Below are 24,317 nucleotides of genomic sequence, written 5' to 3' on the forward strand. Positions count from 1 at the left end.
GGGTCTTATCCTGGCTGCCAGTAGATGTTTGTTTCTTCATCCATCTAGCAAGTGGCATGTAGGATGGTTGTATTTTCAAACTTTAATAATCTTAATCATGTAAAGTGAGGTGTAGCCTTCCTCTTTTAAGGCTTCAGACTGCCAGGTCTGTCTTCTCTTAGTGATAGCTCTTCTGTCTGCATCCTGTGCCTGTAAATCGTTTAGCAGTTGAGATGTCTGGAACTTGAACCTGTAAGCTATCTGTAGCCCAACAAATTGCTGTACTGTCCATTGTTAAAGCATTCAGGTTCTGTGTCGCCTGTGAGATTGCTCTGCGGCCTACGGGCTATGTGTACGATCAGCAGGTTTTGCAACTTGCAAAATGCGATTAATAGCGAGTCACAAAACCTGATGTACAACAGTGTTCAGACACTGTTTGTGATTCCCAAATGGGTCACAAGAGACCTGCCTCATTAATATTCATGAGGCAGGTCGCAATTTGCGATCCGTTGGTAATGGCTGGCCCTCCAGGGATGGCAACCTGCTGGGGTTAGCAGACCACTATGTCTGTGACTGCTTTTTATATAAAGCAGTGTTTTTTGTTATCCAGGCTGTTGGACTTGGCCCTTTCTCCTGAATTTTTCCGCTTTTTCTCCCCCCATTAGAGTATATCTCCCCCATGGTAGATGAATGTATAGGTCATGTGTGGTGTGGTATGCGGTGACACATGCTGCGCAATGGCGTGCGCAGATTTATTTGTGCTGTTGTGGAGAAATATCACTTTTAAAATGGATGCCGTTTCTGTGTGCCTGCCTGTGCTGGGGTTGCCAGTCTAGCTGTTGTTTCCCAGCACCCCTAGCTTTTGGAGGGAAACCTGGCACCCTGGGTGCTCTACTACTCCCCCTGAGCCAGCTAGAACCAGTTTCCACCGACGCTTCAGAAGCTTCTGGCACTGTCTGGTAGGTGGGGTGAGAAGCGCATACATTGGGGGGCTGTGCCACCATGTGCTCAGTCAGAGCGTGGACGTGAAGATGAGGGGACCTGCTGCCAGTGGGTACCACCGCATGGGCCCGTGTGCTGGCCGCTGAGCCCATCTGTACCCCTCCACTGTCCACAGGGCCAGTGAGAGCCCACTGCTGGAGTGCAGGCTGCTGCACCAGGAGGAGTGCCCGTTACAGGGGATGATGGTTCCTAGGAGCTGCTGTCCTGTACTGATGACTACCCACTGACTGCGGACCTGGCCCAGTACTGCCTGCCTGCTCTCCTGCCCTGGCGCCTCAGGATCGCTACCGCTGAGCTCTGCTCCCTAGCGCCTGGAAAGGAAGAGCGCTGTATCTGTGTTGCCCAGGAGAAGAAAGGAGCGCCAAACTGGACTGGTCGGTACTTCCCTGTCTGCTATCTAGCGCTTGGTGAGGGTGGCGCCCTATACTGATTGCCCAAAAGAAGAGGAGCACCTTTGACGGCGCCCAGAAAGAAGTGAGGAGCGTGAGCACTGTATCTTACTCCCCCCAAAGAAGAAGAAGGAGGTGAGGAGAGTGAGCGCTGTATCTGATGGGCGCTATACTTTAGGTGACTGTCTCCTGCCTGCACCCCTGCACAAGGGGTATTGCCCAGGAGAAAGGGGAGCTGGTGGCTGCAGCGCTGGACTGTGAAAGCGCTATATTTCTACTTCCCGCATTGGTGCCGCATTTGTGGTCGTGTTTTTGCACCTTCTAAATAGCGGGTGCCCACTCCGCGGGAGACTTTAGCGTAGGAGGGAGCCTACCCCTCATTATCACCAAGTATCACCACCACGGCCCGAGAACACCTTGCTAACTAACGCGGGAGCCCACCCCGCATTTCTACATTGCCCGAAATCACCACTGCGGCCTGCGCCGCTGAGCGCAACAAGAGCGGGTGCCTACACCGCAGTTGTTCTTAACTGAAGGCGGGTGCCTACCCCGCACTTCGGAATCGCCCAGGATCACCGCCGCTGAAAGGAGCGCTGGGAGCCCTGTCCGGCCTCCCCGGTGACGCAGGAGTACGCCATCGGGGGCGGGGCCGGAACCTGGAAGACACCGCGCCTATAAGCTGCAGCCTCCATTCGAGTCCCGGGTCCCAGGAAGGGCCCGGGTGAAGCCAGGTGAGACGTTGTCGGTGGTGGGGCTCCCATGAGCAGGGGAGAGCCCGCCTGCTGAGTGCGGGGAGGAGACGGCGAGGCAGGAGACCGGAGCACCGCAGGTCCAGAGAAGTGACGGGGACAGAGATAAAAACCCCCAGTGAGTGGGGGCTGGGAATGGAGACTGGCGGGGCCAGCCGAGGTACAGGGTCGGTACCTGTGGCCCACGACGCGGAAGGAGTGCCGGCGCTAGTCCCTGCCATCCCGGCTGCAACGAGGGGCTCAGGAAGGTTCAGGGGGGCCAGTGCCTCCTGTGCCTATGCCCACAGGGTACGGTAAAAGGTTATTGATGCCCCATGACATGCCCAGATGTACGGACCTAAAGTGTACTGCCCATGTGGTTTATGCCCACTGGGATGCCTCATCTAAGATTGTGTAAAAGTAACAAGGGTGCGCGTCTGACGTTGACACCCTAGGTACTACATGAGGTGATTTATGCGTGTGACCATGCCTGATGCCATGCACCATGTGTCTGATGACCCAATGGTGCCTAAGGTGATGTTGCCCACCGGTATTCTCAGGATGTTTTAGGGTGATGCCCACTGTTGATGTTGCTTATGCTAATGCGAGGCCTATTAGGATGTTTTAGGATAGGCCTGATGCTCTTTTGCCTAAATATCATTCTTGTTTAATGCATCTATGCCTTTTGGGATGCCACATGCATAAGAAAAGGCCTACTGAGAGCACGTACTATGATTATGCCCCATGTGCCTTCTGCTAATGTTATGTCTATTGACACTGCATTTATCTAAATGTGTGGATGCTTAATGAGAATATTTCATAAATTTAGCCCCGCTTTAATAGGACTATGCCTTATGCCCTTACCCTGAGGGATTTGGTGTATAACACGCCCCTATGCTCACATGTTCATGCTGTTGTATGGTTTATGCTGATGTTTCTGCCCAAAGGATTGTGCCTGAAGATAATACTGCAGGGTTTATGGTAATGTTGCCAATGCCAACATGTTTAAGCTTAATACTCTAGGTTAACGATAACGTTTTTCCCCAAGGCCTGACAACATCTTTATGCCTACGGTGAGGCCTCCTGGCCTGCAAGCCTGTTTTTCTTTCCAAGTTATGGCCGGATTACGTGGCCAGGTAATATGCACGAGATGCCACAGGTTCTGTGCCTAATGTATTTCCCCTAAGGTACTGATGCTAATAAGGTTTTTGGAATGCCTGCTGTTATATGCCTAATGTTTTCCTTCCAGGCTGGTGCATAGTGTGTTTATATACTGACCTGACGTGCTATTCTGGGCCCATTGTTCATGTTTCATGCTAAGGAGGATGCCTTATGTCTAGACCTGATATGTTTAACAAGGTTGCCCAAGTCATGATCTAGCCGTAAGGCCCTGACTATTATATACCTAGTGATAGACTTTACCCTTGTTCTTCACCCTTCCATCTATCCGAACTGTACCAGCGATGGTCTGGCAGCGGCCCATTGGGCGCTGCTCTGTAAATAGTCCCCTTGTAAACTGTTACCTAGTGCCGGCTGGCACAGTTTATATGCAACTGTGATTCCATTTTTAATGTGTTGATTCTACAATACACATACTGTTTTTCACCAAAGCTGGTGTGGTCTCTTTTTGGAGTGTGCCTGTGTGTACTGCGTGGATGCTTTACACATGTCCTCTGGAGTTTGGCCCGCCCGCTCTGCACCATGCTACCCCATTTCTAACACAGGCTGCTTTCCTTTAAGGATAACGGGATGCATTAAAAAAAATGAAAAAAGTGTTTTTTTTATTTTTCTATAGAGTCCAGTGGTCTGTGGGACCTTGGCCTGCCCTGGAAAAATGTTGGCGCCTCAATTACATAGGGGGAAAGGGTCCTGAGGACCCCTTACCATTTGCGAGTTGCTCACCACCAATTTGAAATTGGTTGTAATCTGTAAATGTTTTGCAACCACATTCCCGGTCGCAAAACCTTCATACATACCAGTGCGGCTCGCTAGTGGGAAATGATGCTCTTTACACGTCCCTTCCTAAAAGCGACTCACAAATCCTATTTTGCGGGTCGGTAGCAGGTTACTGACTAACAAAATAGGGTTGGTGTATAGGAAAATGCATTTTACCGTTTGCAAACGGCCCAATGCACCGTTTGCGACTGGTAAAATGCATCGTACATCTGGCCCTTAGTCCAAACTGTGTGTTTCTGCATCACTTACAGCCCGGCTGCTTGAAACCTGGAGGTCTGGTGCCATTGATGTGTGACAGTGAAGCCCCCATTCCCAGGTTTCATAGCAGATGTGAGAGAAGGAAATATTTTTATGGAAGTCATTTTCTACAAACAAAACAGAAAGGAATACAAAGGAAGCGTGAAAATGTGCACCGATGATCCCATTTTCACGGGATGAAAGACTTTTCATAGAAAAGCATTTCTCACCATAAAAAAGCAGCTTATTTTTTTAACATGTTTTTTTTTTTAACAGTCCCATAGTTTTAAGCGGCGCTTGTTATAGATGGGAAAGGGCACGAAGGGGCAGATTTACAATAACTGGCGCATTCCTGCATATCAGCAGTGATGCAGCAGTTATTGTGCGCCACGGCTCCGCCACCAAGGATGCACCGCATTTACAATGCGGTGCACCATGGGGTAAAAATGGCACAGATGTGTGATGCATCTGTGCCGTAAATGCGGCACATTGCTGGAGTTGCATTGCAAGCGCGACACAGCTCCAGCAACGCTCTCGGGGGCCCTATCTTTGCAATGCTGCGTCAATCCTTATGCCTGCTTTAAGCAGGCGCAGGGTTTTGACGCAGCATGGGCTCAAAAGTGACTGAGGGAAATCTTGTATATTTCACTCAGCCTCTTTTAGGAGGCGTTCTTGCGCCGGAACACCCCCCCCCCCCGTGCTCAATGGCGGCGTAAAAGAGGCATAAGGGGCTTGTAAATCCGCCCCCAAGATATCCCCTTTAACTTATCAGGGAAAAAATGCTGCTGATGAAAAAACATTTTACATAAAATGAAAAAAGAAATAAAAAATTAAAATAAGTGCAGTAATTGTTGGAAAGTGTATGCCTTTCTAGACAGATACAGGTTTAACTCACCAAACAAGGTAACATGAAAATAAAGAATATAGTACAAAAGATGCCTGTCTGTGACCTTTTATGGGTGAGCAAGGGCGAGGCTGGAGAATGTGGACTATGGATGTCCTTGTTTTGAGTCATCAATGAAAAATAGTTATAGGTGACTTCAGGTTTTCATCTACGAATCTTATTTGAAATGCACATTGTGTATCTGTGGCCGATTTAAAAAGCAAACAAATTGGCCGGGATATGATTGTGGCTTGACCGAGGCCCTCTTCTCACACAGTTATTTTAATGTCTCCAACTGTAGTGTGTTTAGTGGTGTTTGCTAAAAGACAAGCAATTGGAAGATTAAGCTGCACTAATTTGAACGATTTTGCTGTTTGACTTTAATGATGAATCAGATTCGATAGCTAACAAATTAAACTTCTGGCAGCTGTGCTTGACAGCTGTGCTTGGTGTAACCACTGGAGCAAAGTGCAGACATCTTTAAGCTTCAATAGCACACTGGCACTAAGCTGGAACTTGTCTCAACCTTATCGTCCTTTGCATCTTAGTATGGGCAGTTTGCATTGCAGAGACAGGACTACAGATCCCAGAATGCAACAAAAAAGGACTAGCTAGACCAAGAATTGTAATAGTTGTATATGCTCAGATTTGACGTTTCGAGCTGTTATAATACTTTATCCTAGTCGGAAGTCGGAAACTTTTTTCAGACTCCTAAGTTTGGTTTCCAAATTAATACTGATTCGGTATTTGGAAAGAGCATGCTGCAGGCGTCCCTTCCAAAACTCCCAATCGGTAGCATGGGTGTCAAGGTTTGGCGACCTAAGGGCATCATGGACAAATTGTTTCAATGGGTGAAAACTCTCACATTCGGTAAGTCTGAAGATTTGAGACCGATAAAAACACATTTTGTACTGTACTAAATCCAATTAATGATTCAGAAACGGTTTTCTGAATCGTTTGATGGATTTAGGAAATCATAATAAACTGGTATTTGGAAGGGACATGTTTGGGACCGCTTTCCTAATACCGATTGCATTTAGTATGTAGTAATGTCCAATGGACCACTGCTTACTCCTAAAAAATGTTTGTTTAACTTTAACTTTTTTTTTTTTAACTGCTCGTTTTCCATTAAGGGATTCAGTCTGCATGGTGTTCGGTTGACCCCACCAGGCCACCATTCCTTAGATTGTGCGTGCCAATCGTATTGGGCCAACATTTGAGACCTATCTCATGAATATTGATAAGGTTGGCTGAATTGCAACCCTTTAAGTTTTTACCAAATCAATTCTTTAGACATGAGGCCCTACATCTGGTCACAAAACATTGAACAGTTACCAATACCTAAAAGAAGGTGATAGACCATTCACAAAAAGTGAGGGGTCCCTTTGCAACCCCTTCCTCTTTGTGAATGTAAAAAAAGTTTCTCGAAGACTAGGCAGTGGTCCAGCGGGCCAAGCAGGCTGCGTTTATTAAAAAGAAGTTTACTTTGTGAAAAAGCAGTCATAGACATGGTGACCTGCAGACCTTTGCTGGCGGCCATTCCTATGATCATGGCCAATCAAAGTGAGTTGACATTTTGACCTACCTAATGAGTATTAATTAGGCAGGTCGGATTGCAACGGTACAACAAAATATTTACAGATCAAAAAATACTGCTTGCAAATCAGGACTAGTGTTTTGCGACCAGTAAATAGTACTTTTTACATTAGTTGAGGTACCTACACTTCACTTGTTCACAGCACTGCAAATAATGCAAAGGAAGCTATTTTAAGTAGATTCTATCTACTTGCATGCACTCAGTCCTGATTGCAAGGCAACCTTTTGGATAAGGATACCAGATCACCTCATGACATTGGGAACACAATCTGTTGTACTGTGCTTCAACTGGACAAACCCACCTAAACAATGATTTATCAAATGAAAGCCCTGGACAGGAACTTATAGTTAATCATGGAGTGGGGGCATCTGGCATCTTCTATAAAATATATAAAAAACACAAGCAAAAACTTTGTAGGTATCTTTACCATGCCCCACTGCAACAATGTGCACTGCATCACACAAGCAAACATGTTTCAGATACATGCACCATGCACCAAAGCAACTCTGTATACCGTATGGCCCAGTAAGACTCAAAACAAATTCTCAATTCCTTGCTGACATAAACAGCTCCAAAAACTACTCACCAAAATAAACACAGTGTCCACTATAAACCATGCAGCGCTCAGGCCTCAGAGCACAGGGTCAACACAGCCAGCTTTCACAGCTCCAAGCAAGCAAATAAAATCAAAGAAAGTGACAGATCTGCAAATAGTGGTTTGATAATTTGACCATTGAAAAAGTCCCAAATATTGTCAAATCCTGAGTCAACAAAAATTTATGTGATTTGAGTTTGAGGTGATTTGGTTCACTTGGGACTGTGAGAGACACAACACCGACTTGAAAGTTTTTCACCTGTTCCATGGAGCTCTTCTACAGTGTTGACGCCATGAAACATGGTGGTGGAGAGCCAACGTACATAGGATAGCTGGTCCACCACCATATTTAGCACGGTCGACACCTTGGTGAACATGGTGGCGTATCCTCAAGCAGGACATCTGCAGATTTCTATGCTGCCTACCAAAACATCTGAAAGCTCAAACAGACGATCCGCCATTGTGTTGGTGTATTTGCCATGACCAGCTATTGCTAAATCAGGCTTCAGGTTTTTGTTCAGTGTTTTCCGTATGTTTCTCTCATATTCTGGCAGGAAGGATGGCTTCAATGTATCTTATTGAATGAGTTTGTAGGCGTGATATCGCTAATGGTCCTCTGCTCACGACTGAACGAGTATATAAAGTTCACAAACTAGAAGCGGATTCCAAATACTAGGCAGTCCAGAGGTAGCCTTTGGAACCTTACCCAAAAAGCCATACAGGTCAGCCACACTCCGGGAACGGAGAAAAGAAAGAGGCTGGCCGATCTCAGCTGGCGGGTGGGTAGGTAAACTTTGACCAGGCTTTGTATATATGAGGATGCCAAGCCACTTTGCTCGAAACATGTAACATAGAGCCTTGAATTCGATGCGTTTGTTTACCATAAGCCAGTGAAGTTGATGGAGCAGAAGGGAGACAGAGATATGTCGAGGCAGCCAAAAATGCAGGCGAGCAGCCGCATTTTGAATGAGCTGTAAACGGCAAACAGAAGCCTTAATTAGGTTTCAAAGAAAGAAACTGGAGGACAGTTATTAAATACAGGACCATCATACTTCTGGCCTGACGAAGACCCCATTCTACTGTCCACTGAAAGGGGTCGAAACACTCTGCATCAACAGTACAATAAGAAGTAGGTGCCTGGAGGATCCCTCAACCAATCTACCATCCAGAGTCTGTTAGCCCCAAAAAGCACCCCACATTGCTATTAAGGGTTATTACGTTTGAAGTGACCAAAGACTCTGGAAAATAAAAACAGTAATTAGAATGAGAAAGATTTTCTTATTCTGGAGTCCCTTATACCTTCCAGCACATACACTTGTGACTGCTCCCCGACTAAAGAGCACGTCACATTGCACAGGTTTGTGCCTCAGTGAGACTGTGCAATACATGCCATCTTTAAGTCATTCTTTACATGTTTTGTGTTCCCAACTCATTGTCTTTCACAGTTCATCTTCTTGGAATCAATCTCATGGCATGCAGCCTCATTCCAAGGAGGGAGGAGGTAAACTACGCGCTACGTACACTGCCAAGGGAGGTAACGACCCCTCTCGCCGCTCCGCAATGGTATCAGCGCCATCTTTGCACCTGATATCCAATTTCTCTGCAGGTAATGGGGAACAACGTGGAGTAGTAGTTATTGTGGTTGGTTTTGCCACATAGTATTCCACATCCGGTATGCTTTTAGTCACCCAAATTCCTGCAGGTGTTACTGGGAGGAATTTGCACAAGTGGAAATTTGAGCCTTTTCTCAATCTGCGGTGAGCCCATGATTTCAGAGTGGGTGCGAACACCGGTTGAACACTGGCGCAGTCTCAGATTGAGTCTGGCAGCATTATACTTTATGCAGGTCGATCAGAGAAGCCCTAACCCTCATCTGAGGTGCTTGTGGGATTGCGTGGACTGATCGCTGAAGAGCAGAGGGCTACCCAATGCTTCAGTGCTTGGAGGTGTCTGAGATTCCCGTCTCGCGCTTCGTGAGAAGGAAGAAGGAAGATGCGTCTGCTGCCAACCTAGAGTCCATACGAGAAGACGAAGGGGGGTATTATGTCCAGGTCGAAGGAGCGAATTGGGTGAAGAACTTCAAGGTGGAGAGGGTGAGTAACCTCAAAAACTGAAGAACAGAAGTTGGTTAATTAGGAGGTGCGTCACATCTGATGCTTCTAAGCACCAGCCTGCAGGCCTAGAGAGGAGACAATTGCAAGCAAGTGTGGGACTGTGGGTGGCAGAAAGGACTGATTGGCCCCCGGCAACCACTCCACTTGTGATAATCCCCTGGGGGTGTCTGCTGAAGAAGCATTTCACTTGGCTGCTGCACCATCACCTCCTACGTCTTGACCCCGTTGCCTTCTAGGGCTGAGAGTCATGCAGATTAAATAGGCCTGGAAATATTGCCAATTTCCCGTAGACAATTGCAAAGTAATTTAAAATGGAGGACAATTTCAAAGCTCTTGATGTAGGAACACCAAATATCTACCAGGTTCAGTAACGCACGTCACCATTTCAGATTTTTTAATTTCCCTCAATTTATGTTCAATGTTTGCTGACCCTCATAGCAACAACACTTTCCCTCCTTAGCCCCTCTTTGTAACTTTGTAGAGTGCTAGCCCACATGTTCAGGTAAGAAAGCAGCCGAGGTAGACGTAGCTGAGTTAAGTAGTAGGTTTATTACGTCCATAAGTAAGATAACAAGAAGCAGAGGTCTGGAACAAGCAGCCCCACCAGGAGCCGCCTCCTAGCTGCTCAGCCCATCTCCCAACTGAGAACACTAACATTCTACCCGGAACACTCACACTGGCTGAGCAGCTAGTTACAGAGATGTAAAGAAACATATGAACAAACCTGAGGATATTACAAAGTTGTGCTTTTTAGTCACCACAGAAAATGTTAAATTCGTAATCTAGAATTGAAAATAAACTTTGTAAAATTCTGCATTGCTTGTTCTTGTCAAATCCCTTTTATTTTGTCTGCTTCCTCTTAGAACACTTTTTGTAGAATGTCTTGCATTTTGACTTTATGCCAATAAAATGTTTTTAGTTTCCGGATTTGAATTGTTTTTACCCAGTCAGGTACTCTGGGCGCTCATGAAGATGGTAATTAGTACACACACCCCTATCTGGTGACACCCGCCGTAGGCTGAGTGTCACGGCGGCTCAGCAGGGAGTGCCCTTTGTGCTGACAAACCCAACTGAGGCACAAAGAAATACCTATGTTTAAAAAGGTTTTCTGTTTCACTATTATGGAACACGGAAAATACTTTTACCCAGTTGTACGCTTTTTACAAGGACAACTTAATATAAGAACATCATTTACCAGCAAGGCTTAAACCACAGAATGTATTAAGGCGATGCATTATGGTGTGACGCTGTGCGCATTAGGGTGCTTTATGTTTATGCAGCGCTCATCTGCACGTTTCTAGGGTGTATTTTAATTTGGGGGTGTGATTGTGCAGTTGATTTGCAGCACGGTGCTCACTAGAGTTTCTCAGTGTCATGTTGGGTGCCTGGTGTTTGAGGGGTAGTGTGTGCTGTCTGAAGATGGCCTTTGCTAGGTGAAGCTGGACTGAAGGTCAGTGGTAGTGTTGTGTGGTGTAGGATGTCCTGTAACGCCCCCTTGTGGAATGCTGGAGGCATGTTAGATGCACGTGACAATGACTGTCTCACATGTACTGGTTAAGAAGATATGCGGTGACAGTAGGGTGTGGGCGATGTGTGCATACAAAAGCTTTTCCCTATACCAGAGATCATGCCTATCATGTGTGATGCTAGGCATGCTGGTTGTGACCCCCTAAAGGGTGGGGAGTAGATCCTGCAGGAAGGAAGCGAGGTGAATGTGGCAGACGAGTAGAGGGATACATGGCTGTGTTACAATCAAATCTATGTCGACATCCCGCAGCCTTTTTCCTCGCAGGAAATCACAGCGCGGTCGTTAAAATGACAGCGTTGTGATTCCACATACCATTACTCCGCAAGTCGGAAAAACGACTTGCAGAGGGGGGGCGCTGGATGTTGGAAATGGATAATTTACTATTCCAACTCCAGTCTGTGCGGACACCAGGGAAGGTGTTGGATTTTATATCCAACACCTCCGCCCGCAAGTCGTTGTTCCGACTTGCGGAGTAATGGTATGCGGAATCGCAACGCGGTCGTTTTAACGACCGCGTTGTGATTCCATGCGGAGAAAAAGTTTTGGGGTAAACGTTGTTTACCGGCTGGGTCTGTACTGGTGTGGCATGGTGGGCAAACAAAGGATGAGTTGGAGTGCTAACCAGAGGTGGCGGCTCAATGAGGGCGTTGGAGCGCCTCCCCACTGCTTTCTCGCAGTTTGAGAAGCAGAAAGTAAATTGGTATTTTAAATACCATTTTATTTTCTGCTTCTCATGCTGCGAGAAAGCAGACGGCAGGGGTATGCCTGGTTGGGGGCGGGCGCGTTTCTGCTACTCCAAGCGATTGCCAGTGTTAGACTTACAGCAAGCAGCCTCTCATCGCCTTTTGTGTGCTAGACATGATGGCAGCACCATTGCAGATTTGTCTCCCTAAAGGGCAGGTGTAGAGCTCAGGCACACTTTCAAGGTGGTAGGTTTGCATGGTGTCGAGAGATTGACCCTCGTTGTCTAGACGGCCATCATGATGAACTACAGTCTTCAGGAATACTGGTGCAATTCTTACTTAAACCTCTCCCATCTCTTTCAGCCAAAGACATCGAAATGCCTGGCCAGCTGGACTGCTTGGTGTGCAATGGTGACCCCAGCCTCTGCGGGGGACAGAACTTACCCACTGTGCGGTGCAGTGCAGGCGAGGCCCACTGTGTTGAGATGTCTATCGCCGGCTCGCTCAAAGAAGGTACAGCTTGTTCCCTGGAAGTGGGGGAGGGAGAGCGAAGGGGCTGTGGCAGGATGTACAGTAGCCAACCCTCCATGTATAAACAAGAGCCGTTTGTCTACTGCTGACTGTAGAATTGCATATTACGTTTGTACTTGTAGGTTCATATTTTCTATTCTCATTATAAACTTATAAAAAGACACTAATGCTAAACTCTAAGATCACATGAATGCTAATCCTCTCCTGCACGAATACCAGTCTAGCCTCAGGTCACGCTGCAGCACGGAGACTGTGACCTACACATCATAGATGATGCCCTCCTAGCCACAGATGAAGCTAACCCCTCTACTGATATTCCGTCACCTCTTAGCCACTTTCAGCACAGGCAGCAATCCCACCCTCATACACATCCTGGAGTCTCGAATGGGACTCACTGTCAAAGTCCTTCACTGGTTCTTCTCCTACGTTCCAACCAACACCAGTTTGGTCAAATCGCACTCCCAGGTCCCAAAAGATCCCTATCACATGTGGAGTCCCCCAGGGTTCCACGCTGTCTTCTATCATCTTCATCCGTTACCCAGAGCTGCTTTGAACTCTACTCACAGATAACACGTATTGTAAATGTATTGCGACTTATATAGCGCACGTATCACCCGAAGGCATCAAGGCACTTGCCTTGGGAACCTATCCTGGCTTTTCCCTGTGAGATAACCCCTACTGGGCATCCCCAAGGTGAAGGCCAGGCATCCCGCAGCGGGTGGGCCGCCATAGTGGAGATTAAGCAAGCTATTGCCCAGAGTTGCAGCGTGGGACCCCATGATTAGAGTAGGCACCGAGGCGAGAATTATCGAGTCCGTGGACATTTTTGGGCTCAGGACCCTGCCGCGTCGGGAATTAAACCCTGGTTCTGGCCCAGGCGTTCCGGTGGCTCTCTGTACCAATTTACATGGCTTAACACAGCCTTGTAAATATAGCCCTTGCAATGCAGTTTTCTGTGGCAAAGGGGCGTGCAGTGGGTGTTGCTGTGGGCATTCGCAGTACAACCCATGGCTTTTTGACGCTGCCCCAGATTTACAAATATCTGTAAATCAGTTCACGTACTTTGCAATTTTTTTTTCAGGGCTTAGTTTGTTTACTGTCACCTGAGGCCATCTTTTCTGCAGTTTTATCTCAGGGCTGAGTTTGTTTACTGTCACCTGAGGCCGCGTATCTTGCTGCTTTATCTCAGGGTTGAGTGTGATTTACTGTGCCCTGAGGGCACATGTTTTGCAGCTTTATCTCAATGCTTCCAGTGTGTTTTCCTGTCAGCTGAGGCCATTATGTTTCAGCTTTGCCTCCGTGCTCTTATTGTGTTCTACAGTACTGTCGCCTGGAGTTGGCTGTTCTGCAGTCTTCTCTCTGGATTCTGTATGCCTTAAACCTTTCAAGGATGCCAGCTATGTATTCTTCCAGGCTGTCGCTCCACCTTTGGGTTTATAACACTGTCCAGTGTAGACAGATGGCTACTTTTACCATTTTATGAATGTCCTCTTGAAATCCACATGGTGGCGACATTTCATCAGATATGTTTTTAGCTGGCTAGTTTGAAGGAAGGAATCTTCGCGTCCGCTATCCCCATATGAGGGTATGAAAGTCCGTGTCGCCCCGGCCCCCTCCCTTTCTTCCTTGCCCCGCCCCTTCTTATCTGCCCTATATCCTTAATATAATAATCCTCCGAGGGTGGATACATATTTGCGTGTGGCCCCTGGCAGGGATTTGGCGGCCTCCGGCTCTGTTCCACTTCCAAACAACCTGACCCCCCCCCCCTCTTCACTGGCCTCTGCGCCTGGTTCCTCCGGGGGGCCGTGCCTACGCTCGCTGGCCAGGGCCACCATGAGCCTAGAGCCACCCCTGAGTGCTTGGAGGTCTTTGAGGTCGCCACCGCTGTGTTTACTTTTCAGACAGTCACTGACGAATAGTCTCAAGAGTCAGGGCGTAAATCCATTAGAACAGCCTTTTGTGTTCAGGATAGCTCAGCGGGTTTGACTCCTTCTGCAAAGAGTCCACTTGTGTTCTGTAGATTGAGAAGGAAAAGTTGTGGTGATCGGGGCCTATTCTCTGGGTTGTGTTTCAAAACAAGCTCCGGAGACAGGTCCAGGGAGAATCAAAAGCTCACTTGCCTCTGATCTTGCAGCTGGATCAGCATGGTCTGCAGTGTCCACCTCTGTACAGTGACGCAGATGCTGCCTCATCGGCACACTACAGATCAGCATTGTCTATAGTGTTCAGCTCTGTACAGTGATACAGATGCTGCCTCGTGGATGCTCTACAGGTCAGCAGGGTCTGCAGTGTCCACCTCTGTACAGAGATGCAGTGCTGCCTCGTGGACGCTCTACAGGTCAGCATGGTCTGCAGTGTCCAGCTCTGTACAGTGATGCAGATGCTGCCTCGTGGATGCTCTACAGGGCAGCATGGTCTGCAGTGTCCACCTCTGTACAGTGATGCAGTGCTGCCTCGTGGACGCTCTACAGGTCAGCATGGTCTGCAGTGTCCAGCTCTGTACAGTGACGCAGATGCTGCCTCATCGACACCCTACAGATCAGCATTGTCTATAGTGTTCAGCTCTGTACAGTGATACAGATGCTGCCTCGTGGATGCTCTACAGGTCAGCAGGGTCTGCAGTGTCCACCTCTGTACAGTGATGCAGTGCTACCTCATCGACACTCTACAGATCAGCATTGTCTATAGCACAGGTACTCATAGTATGGCCAGTTGGTCGCCAGCGGCCCGGCAAGCCTTCCTTGGCGGCCCGCGGATCTTGCAGACATCCTACCTGTGTTTAAAAAATTTTTTTTTAAGAGTGTCAGCAAACACCACCGCAGCAGCGCGGACTCCAAGACACTCTGCTCTATGGGGCCGGGTGATCAGAGGCGTAGCTAGAGCTTGTGGCCCCCGGGGCTATCCATCAGATTTCTGCCCCCCTGGGTGGGTGCTGGGGAAAAAGTACGGCGAGAATCTGAAAGAGGTCCGAGAGACACGTAGTATCGCCGCTAATAGTTACCTCGATCATGCAAGTTACATGCACATACATGCCACAGGACTAGACAGCTCCCGTCCTCAAAATAGTGCCACCTGGGTCGGACCGCCCCACCTAGGTACACCGCTGAAGGAAAAGCAGAAGGAAACCCAAAACTTACAACATCACAGCTTGTGCAGCACCCTTGTCCCCTATCTGCCCCGTCCATGACCTCAGCAAAGTCTGCAGACCGGTCCACCACACTGGGTTTGACCACAATTCCCCTGGCAGCACCTTCAGGATACTACAAGTGAGTCCAATGCACCTGATCACCTAGACTAACTTGAGTTCTGCAGTTGGGGCAGAATCAGTCTGGATGAGGGGGAAGAGGGTTGGGAGGGGTAGTAAGTTAAAAACAAAGCTGGAAAGACAAAATATGTTTATTCTGTCTCAAGTTTTGATTGTCTTCACCTTTAGGTAACAGCATAAAAAATAATGGTACACTGTATGTTTAAAGATAAATCCAAGTTAAAGTAATCAGTATCAATTGCATTTGTTAGAATTATAATATTTTATTGATTAATTAAGTCACTACAAATGAGTGTAACTAGACAGTAAAGGAACAGATTCCTGGTGGTGGTGGGTAAGGAGTGGTGGTTAACGACTTCTGTATTTAAAGTGCTACGATGTCCCAGCCTATGACTTAAAGCACAATGAATATGCAACTCATTATTTTAACACAGTATAAAATGTTTTTGAAGTGTCACATTTTGCTGTGGAATGTCTTTCATAAGTCACTGCATCAATGCGCTACCTCACACAAATGAAACCTTCCTCTAGATGAAACTCCCATCTCTCTCCAGCAGGTGAATTAATCATTAGAGTTTACTTGACACTGTGTGTTACCCGAAAATTGCTCAATATACAAGAAACATTGTAGTACTTTTAACACCTCTGTACTGCTACAAAACTGCGAAACAAAAGTTCCATTACTGAAGAGAAGAGTATTTTGAAGTGCAGGCCCATTTAAAACACTGCCCCTGTTACTGTGCCTGTTTGTCCCTGTGTCCAAGGCCAAGGCCAGAGCCTGCAACCCACTGCCTCTACACATAAAGCACTATAGCTGCCAGGGTTTCAGACTGCCATGTGTGGCATTTCATAATTTCTGTGAAATTATGAGTGACATTTCAATGACAATGAGTGACACCTTCACAAGAGTAACATTAAGCAATGTAGAGAAGGGAAACACGCTGGGGTTGAATAAAAAAATGCAACAAAAATGAGTACAAATGTTTTTTTCCAAAAGCTAACTTGACTCCAACCGTAATAAAAATCATTAACCCTGGGAGGTCCGCGCCCACCCCTCCCCCGGTTGGGGAACCTCTATCTGCCCAAGGCACAGATCACACCATGACCCCCACATGCTGTCAGAGCCACACTAGGCTCTATTGACTTAAGTGACACAGTGTGGCTCAGAAACCCAGAGCGGCCTAACACGAATTTAATGTGGCTATATGTGGAGTGGTGCGTCTCGTGAAAACGAGTGATTCAAGAGACACAGGCTGTGAGTGACTGCAAACTACATCTTGGAGCAGAGCAGGCAGCTAAAGATAATCATGACAGCACACTAGGCGCTGCTATTTTAAAAGTCAAGCACATCTTTAATTTTATGAGAAACTAGCAGAGTGAGAGATACCATTACTTCCCTCTATGCACTGACTCGAGACGTGCAGCAAGTTGAAGGGCTTTCAAGTGACCCGGCTTGAAAAGGTGCAGCACGTGCTGCCCCATGAGGTCTGACACAGTTCACAGTACTTCATGTAGAAGTAGAACCTGGCTGTAATAACTCAGACAGACAGCACTGGATGAAGTTAAACAGCATGTCCCACAACCCTCGGTATGCGATGTTCACTCCTGACATACCCTGGACAATCCGCTAAATTAAACAGCGATTTCCTTGGACACAAACCTCACAATACTACAAGCCCACGTAAAGTAGAACGGAATATAACACATTGCATTACATTTAATATGGAGTAGACAGGACTTCATATTCCAGACTGCACCATGCATCCCTCATAGAGCGTAAATATGTTCAGAAGCCTGGGTTAGTATGATACACAAGACGGGAAATGACAAGTCACGACCTGACACCAAATGCTACATGACATGTGAACTCTCCTTTTCTTTGAGCCACATACTTATTACACCTCCTCCGGCGGTTAGGGACCGCCCTCTATAATTCCAGCTCACCTGCCTTCCACTTCACAATGTTGTAGAAAGGCTCAGACTCCTGTGCTGTCCAGAGCCATCAATACCAGACACATGCACTCACTATTCCCCGCTGAGCACCTATAGGTGATTGTATAAGCAGTCTTAGCAGTGTGCGCTGGAAAATGTACAGCACACTTACCTCCCTGGCAGAGACCCAGGGCGAGCAGTGAGACCAGACAGCGGAGCTCCATGACCCTGCACTACCCACTTCCACACCCAGAATCAGTCACGGTCACACAACAACACCACCTTTTAAGGAGGAGCATCCATGACGGGCAAATGGCGGAGCCAATGGCAAGCGCAGATTCTCCACCTTGCGCAAGGAGAGGCGGCTGGTTTCAATCTGAGGCTCCGCTGACCGCGGCTGAGGGCATGAGAGGCTTGCACTTCAAACGGCGGCCGCGCGGCACTGGCCCCTTGCGGCGGCCTTTATAATTTATATGGGTACACTGACTGACAGTAGTGTCAGTGAGTGTCCCCAAATAAATGATCAAGGCCATCACAACGGGCCAGTGCGGCGCGGCCGCCGCAATCAAAATAGTGCCGCCTGGGGTGGACCGCCCCCATCGTCACCCCCCTCCGCCACCTCTCCCCCAGCTACGCCGCTGCTGGCGATTCACAACAAAGCCTCATTAATGAATAAATGGTCTTTTAAAGACCTGTGAAGTACTCGGGTGTGGCTGTATGTGTGTGCCCGAGAAGCTGGGGTGAGGTGACAGAGGGAGACAGACAGAGGGAGACAGAGATAGGAAGACAGACGGAAGTACCCTGTTGTGACCACTGCCGTACTCCGCTGCAGGAGTGAATTCAAATCAAAGAAGAACAGTATCTGCACACGGAAGTACCCTGTTGTGACCACCGCCGTATCCGCTGCAGAAGAAAGTTAATGAATTTTGAAACAACCGGCTTCACGGTGATACACGGTTAATTGTCACTGACTTATTCAGCCGGCAGCCGAACATCAGCTTGAGAGCACACAATGGACACAGCAATACGCTGTTGAGGCTACCGCCGTATTCCGCTCCAACTCCAAAGATAACCCCCAAGGTACTCACGGGTTGTTGGGCATGACAAAGACAAGAAGGGATCTCCGAACTCACAAGGCCCTCCGGCGAACGCTATACAGGAACAGATTACCCGCAACTTCCTGCGCGACTCCAGTTCCTAAATCCCCGAACCCGGCCATCCTTCTGGAAATGTAGTTTTTTACTGCTAGGTAGGCGCAACATTGGGAGACAGAAGGAGGGAGACAGGGACAGACAGAGACGGGGACAGTCAGACAGATAGAGGCAGAGACGGGGACAGGTATAGACAGATAGAGGAGAGACTGACACACACAGTGGCAGAGAGGCAGAGAGGGAGACAGAGGGAGAGAGAGAGAGAGGGAGGGGGAGGGAAAGGAAGGGAGGCCGAGGAAGGGAGAGGGAGACAGACAGAGGCAGACAGACAGAGGGAGAGGGAGACAGACAGAGGCAGACAGACAGAGGGAGACAGTCCGACAGAGAGAGACAGAGGTAGGGAGACAGGGAGACAGAGAGAGAGAGGGAGACAGAGTGGGATACAGAGGGAGGGAGACAGAGGGAGGGGGACAGAGGGAGAGAGATAGAGGGAGACAGACAGAGGAAGGTAGATGGAGGGAGAGAGAAAGGGGGAGAGGGAGACAGAGGGAGGAAGACAGAGGGACGGAGACAGAGGCAGAGACTGAGACAGACAGTGGCAGAGAGGCAGAGAGGCAGAGAGGGAGACGGAGACAGATGGAGAGAGAGAGAGAGAGAGGGAAGGGGAGGGAAAGGGAGGGAGGCCGAGGAAGGGAGTCAGGAGGAGACAGAGGGAGGGAGAGGGACAGAGGCAGTCAAACAGAGGGAGACAGACAAAGGGAGACAGAAAGGGAGACAGAGGGTGGGAGAAAGAGGAGAACAGAGAGAGGGTGAGGGAGAGGGAGACAGCGGGAGAGGGAGACAGAGGCAAGGAGACAGAGGGAGGGAGACCGAGGGAGGGAGACAGAGAGAGGGAGAGGGAGACAGAGGGAGAGGGAGACCGAGGCAAGGAGACAGAGGGAGGGAGACCGAGGCAAGGAGACAGAGGGAGGGAGACAGAGGGACGGAGACAGAGGGAGACTGAGAGAGGGAGACAGAGGACGATGGACAGAGGGAGACAGAGGGAGGGAGACAGACAGAGGGAGACAGACAGAGACAGACAGAGGGAGCGAGAAAGAGGGAGACAGAGGGAGGTAGACAAATATAATAAATAAGGGAGACAGATGGAGACAGACAGAGGGAGAGAGAGGGAGATAGAGAGAGAGTGAGGAAGACAGACAAAGTGAGTGAGACAGAGGGAGAGATAGAGAGAGAGAGAGAGGGAGAGAGAGGGAGGGTGAGAGAGATAGAGAGAGGGAGACAGAGAGAGAGAGAAAGAGAGAGGGAGGGAGACAGAGGGAGGGAGGGATAAAGAGAGAGAGAGAGAGAGAGAGAAAGAGAGAGAGAGAGAGAGAGAGAGAGAGAGAGAGAGAGAAAGAAAGATAGATGTGTGTATGCCGAGTCTGGTGGCTTAGTGAACAAAGTCGTCCACTGCAGGGGCATGTGTTCAACATCATGGTCACAGTTTTTTTTGTTGCTCTACCCCCGCCCCCCTCAGTCACTGACCCCGCCCCCACTGGTGCGGCCCTCAGCCACAAACCACACTGTAAATTTGGCCCCAAGAGAAAGTTTGTGAGTATCCATGGTCTGCAGTGTCCAGCTCTGTACAGTGGTGCAGTGCTGCCTCGTGGACGCTCTACAGGTCAGCATGGTCTGCAGTGCTGCCTCATCGACAATCTTTAGGTCAGCATTGTCTATAGTGTCCAGCTCTGTACAGTGACGCAGATGCTGCCTCATTGATGCTCTACAGGTCAGCATGGTCTGCAGTGTCCAGCTCTGTGCAGTGACGCAGATGCTGCCTCATTGATGCTGTATAGGTCAGCATGGTCTGCAGTGTCCAGCTATGTACAGTGACGCAGATGCTGCCTTGTGGGCACTCTACAGGTCAGCATTGTCTATAGTGCCCAGCTCTGTACATTGATGCAGTGCTGCCTCGTAGACGCTCTACAGGTCAGCAAGGTCTGCAGTGTCCAGCTCTGTACAGAGGTGCAGTGCTGCCTCGTGGACGCTCTACAGGTCAGCATGGTCTGCAGTGTCCAGCTCTGTATAGTGACGCAGATGCTGCCTCATTGATGCTGTATACGTCAGCATGGTCTGCAGTGTCCTCCTCTGTACAGTGACGCAGTGCTGCCTCGTTGGCACGAAGGGACCCGCCACCGTGTCTGCAAACTCAACCCTTCATCTGGGCTCTAGGAAAGGTTGACTTCTATTGGTCGTTCCATCTCCACACAGTCACCAGAAGGTCCTCAAGCAGCTGGCTCTTGGTCTCCCTTCTAGGCAAAGACGCTCCTGTAGAGGGCGCCTCCTGGATCCAGCTCCCTTTTCCACAGCAGACAAAGCCCTCTTCCTCCCACGGCCAACCAGCGCTTAGGCAGAAAAACTGACCAAGAATAAGTGCCAATCTGGAAAGGTGTAAAGACCCTACCTCTGGCACACAGCAACCCTCTTACCCACGCTGGCATGACTACTCTCCAGTCGCCAACACATCCTGGTGCACTGAGCAGGGCAGGTACTCAGTATTTATCCCAAGGGGTGACCAATCAGATCTAGAACCACCTTTGAATTTTGGAGGACCTTCAGTCAGATTGCGCATGGCCACGATACGACCACCTCTTGGCAGGGTCATGGGCACTTCAAGGCTTCTCCTGGGTTGGTTTGAGCCAACCTAAAGCTTCTGAGGCACAAAGGCAGGAACCGGTGCGGAGCTAGGAACCCTCCAGCATGGGAAGATGAAGGTAAACACAGAAGGAGGGATGTGGCATCCTTCCCCTCCAGGGATTTAAAGCAAGCTCCTGCACCGCAGGGGGCACCACCACTTCAAGACGCCCCCATTCAGCCATTGGCCAATAATTATCTGTGAGATATGGGAGACTCAGGGGCCCTTATCAAAATCTGCAGTGGGGAAGGCTCCATTCTGGTTGCACCAGGAATGGGACAGTGCAGGCGTCTAGGCTAGCAAAAACCTGGCCAAGCTAACCCAAGTCTCTCCATCTTGTGCTCCCACACTAGCGTCCCTCTGCACCCGGTCAAGCACGCACTCTGGCTTCACAGTCACTCAGCGCCATAAAAACAGTTCACCTATAACTTTCATACACATGGAGTGAAAAACACCTGTTTAATGATCATGATAGAACCTCTTGCGCGAGACTGGCCTAGTGGGTCTCTCCCCGCCCCAACGAAGAAGGATTAATGGGCTGTCCCATCACTAGAATCCATGCTGCGACCACCGCCAGTCTCAGAAAGCCACTGTAGAAACTCACAAACAGGGGTGTCCTTCAGCTGCCCCCCCTCGGATCCGTGGTGAGTGGCCTCGTCCATGTAAACAGGAGATTCCTCTTGGAACCGGCATGATAGTTCCACGAGCCACTCAGGCAAAAATTGAAAGCCTAGCCTAGAGACTGAACGCAGGGAGCTAGCAGAGCGAGGAGCCACGCGGGAAGCACCGCTGTTCCAAAGATCGCCCCTTCACACAGACCAACCGCGAATATATGTTTTGGTGTCCCGGGTCAATCCAGGAAATTTCATAGACATATATCTAGGGAGAGGAGTTGGCCTAACGGCTAGGGCGGTGGACCTCGAATCTGGGAAACTGGGTTGGAGTCTTGGCAATGACGCTGAACATCCTGTGATTCTGGGCAAATCCCTTAATCTCCCTGTGCCTAGCAAAAATGAATGTGTCCTCATGTAACGAAACTGGTGCAATGTAAAGCGCTCTGATACCCAATCCCTTTGGGTATGGATATGGGACTGCTCGTCACATGGATATGGGACTCTCTCCTCACATGGGAGAGACAGACACATGGTTATGGGACTGCCTCCTCACATGGCAGAGTCACACACTTGGATATGGGACTGTCTCCTCACAGAGCAGGGACACACACATGGATATGGGACTGCTCGTCACATGGTTATGGGACTGTCTCCTCACATGGCAGAGTCACACACTTGGATATGGGACTGTCTCCTCACAGGACAGAGACACACACATGGATATGGGACTGTCTCCTCACAGGGCCGAGGCACACACATGGATATGGACCTCTCTCGTCACAGGGCAGAGACACACAGAAACAGCCTGGCCTCTTAAACTCGCAAGGAACACACTGTAGTCTCATCCGAACAGAGATAGACAGGCCTACTGGCTTTGCTCCACTCAGGGCAGACAGACACAAAAGGGCTTGGAGTCTTAACCTCACAGAGACACACACAGGGACCCTAGAGTCTCATTCTAACAGGACACCCACAGGGACCCGTGAGTCTCATTCTCACAGGACACCCACAGGGACCCGTGAGTCTCATTCTCACAGGACACACACAGGGACCCTGGAGTCTCATTCTCACAGGACACACACAGGGACCCTGGATTCTCATTATCACAGGACACCCACAGGGACCCGTGAGTCTCATTCTCACAGGACACTCACAGGAACCCTGGAGTCTCATTCTCACAGGACACACACAGGGACCCAGGAATCTCATGCTCAGTTGGATACTTCACCAGACCTTGGCATGTTGTCTCCTCCTACCATGGCTACGGTAGGAGGTGTTGGTGTTGCGTAGGGCGGCCGAGGCTCTCCACCTCAAGCTACCTACGGTGGCAATCAGGACTAACCTCCAGACAGAGGTGCTTCAACTGACTGCAAGCTCTTTGGAGCCCCTGCTATTGTTTAATGAAGTCCTCACTGACATCCTTTTGGGCACCTGGTCCAGGCCCAACACTGTGGATCCTGTGGATAGGATGATTGCACAACCCCACCGCCTGGCTCCGGGCGACGCATCTTTCCTCTACCAACACCCCACCCCTGATAGCTTGATGGTCTAAGCTTCCACCTCCCAAGGTGCATTTCCTAACGCACCACCTGATTGGGAATCCAAAAAGCTGGGCCATCTTGGGAAGATGTTTACTTCCTTCAGCTTGGGACTGCGGTCGGTAAACACTGCATGTCTGTTGGGCCGTTTTACCCACTCCGTGTAGGATACGGTGGTGCAAGTGCTGCCTCAGTGCCTGGAGGAGGTCTGGGCCATACTCTCCCATGCAGTTGCAGAAGGAGAGATGCCGCAAAGTTTACCATTCGCTGTGGGCTGGATACGACCGACTCACTAGGCAGGACGATTTCTACGTTTGTAGCCCTTCGATGCTACGCCTGTTTGAGGTCGACTGGTTTTTCAGGGAATATCCAATCCACTCTTAAATACATGCACTTTGATGGCCGTCGCCAATCCGGCAACAAGGCAGACAAAGTGCTAGAGTGCTTTAAGGACTCTCGGGCTACGGCCCGTACCTTGGGCCTCTCCACCACCCACCCTGCGGAGTCTGCTTTTCGCCCCTTTAATGGCTCTGGAACGGGTGTCTCCACCCCTCCCCCCCCCCCAGAGCCACAGGACAGCGGGGACGTCGTAACTACTGCCGTGGCTCTGAGGACCAGCAGGCGGACCAGTCCACCACAGCCCCCTCTGCCTCAGCCTCCAAACCCTCCTAGTCTGACCTTTCCGGGCCACCAATCGCCAGTGGGTGGCAGGATTTGCCGTCACCTCCCCTACTGGTGCACCATCACATCAGACAGGTGGGTTTTGCAAATAGTCTGAAGGGGTTACTCCCTCCCCTTCGAGATTACCCCTTCATCCCCCTCAATACCATCGCATGTCGGAGGATCATCCGGCCATTCTCCTACAGGAAGTTTCAGCACTCAAGGGTGCCTGTGAGGTCTTTCTTGAGCAAGATTGATTGT

General features: G+C 49.3%; 1 protein-coding gene across 1 annotated transcript in view; it reads left to right on the plus strand.

The window, feature by feature from the left end:
- LOC147700958 (urokinase plasminogen activator surface receptor-like) overlaps positions 1-24,317 on the plus strand; it is a 54,233-nt gene that overhangs the window by 450 nt on the left and 29,466 nt on the right. Inside the window, exon 2 of the mRNA XM_086929789.1 lies at positions 12,055-12,204. Coding sequence (XP_086785915.1) covers positions 12,055-12,204 — 150 coding nt within the window. The remainder of the gene's footprint in view (positions 1-12,054; positions 12,205-24,317) is intronic.

Source organism: Lissotriton vulgaris, chromosome 7 (genome assembly GCF_964263255.1).
Source record: "Lissotriton vulgaris chromosome 7, aLisVul1.2, whole genome shotgun sequence".
Lineage (NCBI taxonomy): Eukaryota > Metazoa > Chordata > Amphibia > Caudata > Salamandridae > Lissotriton > Lissotriton vulgaris.